Here is a 7,315-nt window from a genome sequence, read left to right as displayed (position 1 = left end):
ATGAAAAGAATTATCTAGTGAATTACTAGGTCGAACCAATCATTACAATCTGTGTCCAATCGTATCGTGGTCAATCTGGTCCCACCCGATAGCGCTGAGTAGCGCTAATAGCGGGCTCCCCGAACGCACCTATAGATAATAATTTATTAAATATTAAAATAATAGATAATAATTTATTAAATAATTATGAAAGAGAGAAATTTGTTAAATTAACCAATTATTTTTTAGCGTGCTCCCCGAACGCACCCTATATAAAGCTCGGCTTACATAAGGGTGAAATTACTTGCAGAAATTACTACAGAGTAAAAGAGTGCGTCATAGAAGCAACCAATCAGCAAAGAGCGACATAGCGCTGATTGGTTGCTTCTATGACGCACTCTCTGCTACATACCGCCACCATCTCACCAAAGTTAAGTGACTCGTAGCCAAAACTCAACGGCAGATAGAACGAGTACTTTAAGGCCAAGTTCCACAATATCCGTTTAATTTTATCTACCGGTTAAGTCCCAATAGTAATTGGTTAATTCTAATTAATTCTTCTTAATGTCAAATGCGATTGGTCAAGTCCAATGGAATAACCAGCTAGTTAACTGGAGATTGTAGAACTGAGCCTAAGTAGTAAGTCTAGACGAGATAGATGAGTTAGACAATTTATTATTTGTCAAATATATATTGTATATTACCAATACAAATATACATTACAGCTCGTCCAACTATTGGTTATGTAATCTTCTTGTTCTTAATTACTGCTTAATTATTAACCAAATGATAGATTAGGAGAATTCCTATTTACTCAATTACGCGATTTACTAACCGTCGAATTAAACCTTTTATTTTTCACCGTGCTTATAGTGCATAACCTATCATTTTATGCTAATAATGTACAAAACTTAAGTTTCCATCATCATAACTAGTCCGATCAAATTTTTCATTGTTTCAATTGTTCGAGTCTGTTCGAACTAGTCGATGACATCACGCGGTTACTTCACAGTGGTGTGTGCGTGATATCGCTCACCATCACACACATAGATGACACGTGAGTGTCGGAGCAATTGAGTGAGATCATTCGCTAATTGTCATTCCTTCATAATTAAGATATTGTATTTCTAAAGAAAATTCTTAAAAAAAGAAAAAAGGAAAAAGACGTAATCAGCGATCACTTTCCATGATCACTACGGTCACGGGGAAAGTTACTCTAATTTGGATATAACGACGCAAGGTATCGTCAACTTTTTCCTAAAAGCCTTTGTGGAGAGAGGAAATAAAAATATAAGGAATAAGGAAGATAGATATTAGATATTTGTTACTACGCCCCTAAAAAAAGACGTCCGGGAAAGAAGATCCGTTTGGTCAAACAAGTGACAAAAAGGTTATATTGAACAATTGTCACACAGAGTAATGAGATACATTAATATCAATCCTACTGTAGATATATTAAAAATAAAAAAAAATATTTGATATTAATAGAAAAAACCTATTAATAGGGAGAAACGACATACAGTGAAACAAAGAAAACTAATAGATAAACATAGCCTACGCAAAAGATGTTCTCCAGTGGGCCCAATTACACAAAACTCAAGACGCACTTGCGTCTGGCAATTAATCGGTTGAAACTATTAGAAAAGAAGAAAACTGAACTGGCACAGAAAGCTCGACGTGAGATCGCAGACTTCATTGCTGCTGGCAAGTCAGAACGAGCTAAGATCCGAGTTGAGCACATTATCCGTGAGGACTACATGGTGGAAGCTATGGAACTATTGGAGATGTACTGTGACTTGCTGTTGGCACGCTTTGGCCTCATCCAACAGATGAAGTATGTGTCATTGTTGTGTAACTGTTGAATAGAACCTTTTTATGTAATTGACAACTAAAGAGCTCGTTTTCAAACAAGCAACAATCTTAAATCTATGTTACTTGCTTTCAGAAACCTTGATGATGGCCTAGCAGAAGCTATATCCACTATCCTGTGGGTAGCACCTCGTATTCAGACAGATGTACAAGAGATCAAAGTGATAGCAGACATTCTGACATCAAAGTATGGCAGACAGTATACAGAGGCTTGTCGGGAAGAGGCAATACAGACCATATCTGAGAAGTTGAAACACAAGATGAGTGTACAATCACCATCAAAATTGCTTGTGGAGAAGTATTTGATAGAGATCGCCAAGAATTATAATGTTGAGTATGAACCAGATCCGCAAGTGATGGCAGAAGCCCAAGATGCAATGTTGATAGACATAGGAGCCAATGGAGGAGAATCAAGGAATAATCTGGATATGGCCAGTGGAGGTGGAGTTCCTCATCCACCTGGTTTTATTGGCTTTCCACAGGCACCTCTGTTACCTGATGCTGGATTCATGAGTGCGGTAATTTGTATTACTTTTTATCTCATTTAAAAATTGTGTACATTGAGCAGATGTAGGACGCAATATAAATAGCACACACACTTTAATATATGATAAAATTTATACTAGTATACACAATTTTAATATTTGATAAACATTTTCATTCTTAAAGAGTGTGATATTTTGGTTTTGATAATCATAGACATTTGATTGACTAAACTTTCCAGTGGTAATTTCTTAGTTTTATGCATCATGCAATTAAGGATATCGTAATGTTGTAGGGTTCAGAGAAAGATGGCTTACCCATGGGATTCGTATCTCCACCTTCTACAGAGAAGGATCAAAATACTTCTTTTAATCCCACTGCATTCTCGTACAACATACCCCTGGACAATGCCAATTCGAATAAACCTGTGAGTAATGTACGATTACTTACCAATAATATTAAAACTTGATAAATTAATAATATATTTAAAAAGGAAAGTTTTCTTGTGTGTGCTTGTGCAGTAACGACTGTATAAAACTAATTCATCTACTTATATAATATTTCTGAAAAATTATCAATTAGGAAGATCTACCGCCACCCTACAGACCTGATTTCCCACCTGACTTGAACAAACAAGTAAGTTTGTATATAACATTTTTCATTATTTTAATTTTTGCAAAATAGTTACAAAATTAATGCTATAATTTTGAAGAAAATTCTACTAGCTCACTAATGTTTGTTTTATTCTACAGTCGGATGAGAAACCGAAACCTCAGCCGAGGTCCAAAATACCAATGAATAACTTCCAGCTTCCGGATCTACCGGCGGTACCGACGGAAAATGAGACTCCTACAAATCCGCCTGAGAATGACGACATCGATTTCGATGATTTAATGAAGCGATTCGAGGATCTGAAGAAGAGGAAGTAACGTCCGGTGACGTGCGAGAACAACATCCGAAACACGTTATTTACAGCTTTACTTTACTGTCACAAGACGATATTGTATTTAGTACTGCCTTCGGCAAATAGGGAAAGTTTACAATTTAAGACAACGTGATATATGCTTGCGCTGCTTGCACTTTCGGCAATAACACTTCTCGAGAATCGATGAAAAATGCTTTTTTGCAAAACTCACTTACTACGAAATATAAATTTTCAATGACACAGTTTTATTAATTATTTTTGTAAGTATGCATTGTTTTGAGAAATACGAAAAGTAGTCAGCGCAATTGTTTGAAAAAAAAAGAAATATAAATATATAATATGATTTTCAAAGTTTCCTGATGTTTGTGTATAAATAATTGAAAAACGAAAACAAATGGTATAATTATGTTCTATTTGTGCGAAAATGTTATAAATTGTTATAATATTAATATATATGGTGTTCATTTATTATTTTTTTACCATTATGCAATTATTACATGCTCAAAAAGATGCTTTATAAGTTTCATATAATATTCTTTTAGATCACATTTTTACAAGAATTTCTTCTTTGTCCTTTTTCTATGGAGATAATTAGCTAATTGATTATGAGTCTGCACATAGTGTTATTAATGATTCCAATCCTCGCATCTCTGAAAAGAAAAAAATTACGTTAATTGTTGGTGTTTAAGAAATATTGGAATTTTTTTTTTGAATCTTTTAATTATACTTCTTATAGATCAAATATAAAAAAAATCTTAAAAACTCGTATTAGGCAAAAAATTTTTTCATTTAGTTGCCATCTAACATTAGTAGAATTGTTTAAAGTCGACAGACTTTAAACAATTCTACTAATTAATAATTTTTCTTAAAACACACTTCTTTTCCTTTGTCGGCCAAACAAGACAAGAGATTCTGTGAGAAATAACACTTGTCCTGCCTCATGTCTGCACTGAGGAAGTGAAAACACTCTATGATTGCTTCCTCCATAAAATCTTGCAACTCTGGATTTTGTATGTTGTGTGTCATCAGATTAATAACCAATTCCTGCGCGGGGAATCCTCTCTGATCCACCTGTTAGAATTAAAATTAAGAAGACTGATTGCAAGGTATTATCCTCAAATACTGAAACAGCTTGTTCACTTACCGCGTTCAATTCGTTGAAGAAACACTGGATGATGCACTGTACACAATAATTCATGTGTCAATTATGTAAATTAATTGCGTAATATATATATATATATATATATATATATATATATATATATATATATATATGTGTGTGTGTGTGTGTGTGTGTAATACATAACATATATGTCGGAAATATTATCATTTCGTAAAAATTTGCTTATACTGCTTATGTTTTTCGTGCATTCATTAAATACTTCGAAGATAATATATGTGTATATTATATAATTGTACTTGTATTAATATATCTTACAGTTCGTTCTTGGTCCTTATTGGAGTTTCCGAAGCTGCTGTTCATTTGATCGAAGCCTGAACCACCTCTGGCGTTTCCCTCAGGATATCCAAAATCGCGATGATTATTATTATTATTATTATTACTATTACCGTGATTAGGGTGTTGAGGACTTCTCCAGTTTCCATTCGTCTGATTGAGGGGATGACGTACATCGCTACCACCTTTCTGTTGGTTCCTTGTTGGTTACATTATTGGTTATTACCGATATTATCGTTAATAATAATTATCATATTGATCATTATTACTATATATTCACGAACTAGTTTATGTCAACATCAATTACAAGATATCGTTATCATTAATATTCGATCGCGTATCGATTACTTCTGTGAAAAGTAATCGTTCTATCTCATTTTGCTAACAATTTTTCTAATCTTACGAAGTTTGCGTGTGGGAGGTGTCACCGCCTTTCATGAAGAATTTGTTCAATAAATCCGAGTCGTCCTCGTCATCTTCACCTGACGAAGAATCGTCGTTGTTACCATTGTGTCGTTTCTTGCAGATCTGCACAACTTTGCGGAATTGATCGTCCGCTTGCTGGACGCCTGTTTTACATCTCAACGACTGCAAATATGAGAAAACTTGTTAAATTATACTTATCATTACATTCTTACACTGTGATATTATATTTTAAGTGTAATATAAACATTGTATCGATTTTTACATAAAAAATATTTACAGAGAATGAAAATATTCAGAGATTGAAAGATTCCAATAATTTTAGTCACCAAAAAACAACTTAAAGGGATATTTATTACAATGAAATTTTGTCGTAATTACTTACATTTGCAGACTCTAGCAGCAGCAAGCAAACGCAGCACAGCACAATGGAAATTACCTTAGCCATCTTGCGTGGATTGATTCCTTCCGAATAGCGTTCTTCATTTTTATCCACACGCGCTTATAAATCACCACACCAAAAATGCTCATATCACGGGCGAGACAAGTTGACGGCTGAATAGTTGTTACAAAACAACGATATTGTTCCATGTCTCTGAACGGAAACACGCTCGACTACTTTGCTTATGCAATTCCTTTAATTACTGATTGTATTCTCCATCATATTGTCGCGGGTTTTTTTGTTAAAGGTAACAATATCGAATCGTTGAAATAAAAAGGAAGAAACAGAGAGGGAGAGACAGAAAAAACTCAATCACGGAGAAAGTGAGAGTTTTGCGGAGACACAACACACAAGCTTGAATCTGCTTGAAAGTGATCAGTTCATCTGGAACTGTTCGCCGAGTTAGATACGATGTACATCAAGTGCTTTGTGAGTACTGTTCGTAATTATCGTAAGTACATATCTTATTTTTACTACGAGAAGTTCGCTTTCGACAGAGAATAACTATTCGGTCATTGTCATATTTTTTATCTCGATGAGAACCGTGCGATAGATAGAAATATTGATCAGAGGAAGAGCAATGGACCGTGAAGATGTGAAAGCGATCGAATGGTATTATACGACAGATTCCGTCGAGTAACTATATGACCGCAAAGTCGATGTCTTGAATTCTTTGTGCTTTTCTTTGCAGCTTCTCTTGGAACTTTCTATTCTCGCAACCATGTTACCAATACACGATAATCGTAATGTGAACGAAGAAACCATATCGCTACATCTCAATAATACCTCGATACTTCATCCCGCTATGATATCCAAGAGAGCGACGGAACAATCATCGGACGGAAGCCGAGTAGATTTTCAAATAAGAAATCATCGGGGACCAGGAACGTATATCTTCGGCTTCGATACTGGACACGGGTAAATATCCTCCGTTGAGACGTTTTGACTAAGCAATTTCTAGAAATAGAAATGTAAATGAACTTTTAAATCAACATCCATAAATGCAAATTGATTATGCGTAATCGAGACATCTACTTGGCGGCGATTATCAATTCAAGTATTTGTGGTGAACTAATGGGTGTAATTATGATCGAAATAACAATGGATTGTTACTATTATAGGAAAAATCGACAATACAGGTTGGAGGAGCGTCTGCGGGATGGAAGCGTCAAGGGGCGATATGGTTTTTACGATGCGAAAGGAAAGCTTAGGATTATCAATTACGTCGCAGAACCCAGCAACGGGTACCAAGAGCGACATCACGAAACTATCACTTCCAAACCTGAAACTTAATAAATTTTAAACACTCTCTACTTCTCTTCTTCTTCTGCTATATTATGTAATAAATATATTGGATATCCTAAGATAATCGAAGCATCTAACAATTATTACATAACAGGTTCTGAGAATTATATACAATTATATAATTCAAGGTTAAAAAAGAATACACGATACGTGTATGAATACCCTGTACAAGTAATCGCTGATGGCATATTGGGATTAAACCGTTTATTTAACAATAACAATCGCTATATAAGAAAAAAATATCAACGCAAAAAAAGATGTAAATGTTATATAATAATACCAAGTATAGATATATATGTATATGTAACTCTATATATGCATATATATATAGAGATGTATATATAATATACAGAGTTATGCATACGTTAGTCTGTGTGTATATACATATATATATATATATATATATATATATATATATATATATATATATATA

At 34.2% G+C, this 7,315-nt stretch overlaps 3 protein-coding genes across 6 annotated transcripts; 2 read left to right on the top strand and 1 right to left on the bottom strand.

Moving 5' to 3' along the window:
* The first annotated feature begins 430 nt into the window (after nucleotides 1-430).
* Nucleotides 431-3,709, top strand: LOC116840429 (IST1 homolog). Of its 3 annotated transcripts, none has more exons than XM_032807104.1 (6): nucleotides 431-1,219; nucleotides 1,485-1,813; nucleotides 1,925-2,366; nucleotides 2,627-2,758; nucleotides 2,914-2,967; nucleotides 3,084-3,709. In XM_032807104.1, exons 2-6 carry the CDS (start codon nucleotides 1,545-1,547, stop codon nucleotides 3,258-3,260), a joined length of 1,074 nt encoding a protein of 357 aa, XP_032662995.1. In that variant the 5' UTR covers nucleotides 431-1,219; nucleotides 1,485-1,544; the 3' UTR covers nucleotides 3,261-3,709. The 3 variants fall into 3 exon arrangements, with proteins under 3 accessions (XP_032662995.1, XP_032662993.1, XP_032662994.1); XM_032807102.1 differs by having other exon boundaries at nucleotides 431-1,369; XM_032807103.1 differs by having other exon boundaries at nucleotides 431-1,395.
* A 46-nt stretch (nucleotides 3,710-3,755) lies between these two features.
* Nucleotides 3,756-6,892, bottom strand: LOC116840430 (general odorant-binding protein 71). Its single transcript, XM_032807105.1, has 6 exons — nucleotides 5,521-6,892; nucleotides 5,116-5,300; nucleotides 4,695-4,911; nucleotides 4,401-4,436; nucleotides 4,133-4,327; nucleotides 3,756-3,906 (listed from the first exon to the last, which is right to left on the bottom strand). The coding sequence occupies exons 1-6, from the start codon at nucleotides 5,581-5,583 to the stop codon at nucleotides 3,883-3,885; spliced, it is 720 nt and encodes a 239-aa protein (XP_032662996.1). The 5' UTR covers nucleotides 5,584-6,892; the 3' UTR covers nucleotides 3,756-3,882.
* Nucleotides 5,872-6,904, top strand: LOC116840433. Of its 2 annotated transcripts, none has more exons than XM_032807111.1 (3): nucleotides 5,872-6,006; nucleotides 6,269-6,495; nucleotides 6,699-6,904. In XM_032807111.1, exons 1-3 carry the CDS (start codon nucleotides 5,989-5,991, stop codon nucleotides 6,868-6,870), a joined length of 417 nt encoding a protein of 138 aa, XP_032663002.1. In that variant the 5' UTR covers nucleotides 5,872-5,988; the 3' UTR covers nucleotides 6,871-6,904. The 2 variants fall into 2 exon arrangements, with proteins under 2 accessions (XP_032663002.1, XP_032663003.1); XM_032807112.1 differs by lacking the exon at nucleotides 5,872-6,006 and adding an exon at nucleotides 6,087-6,189.
* The last annotated feature ends 411 nt before the right edge of the window (nucleotides 6,905-7,315 follow it).

The sequence above is a fragment of the Odontomachus brunneus genome, unplaced genomic scaffold (assembly GCF_010583005.1).
Source record: "Odontomachus brunneus isolate Ranch 3 - 2012 unplaced genomic scaffold, Obru_v1 Obru_scaffold_010, whole genome shotgun sequence".
Classification (NCBI taxonomy): domain Eukaryota; kingdom Metazoa; phylum Arthropoda; class Insecta; order Hymenoptera; family Formicidae; genus Odontomachus; species Odontomachus brunneus.
Note: the sequence above shows the minus strand (reverse complement) of the source record. Positions and strands in the feature narration are given on the sequence as shown.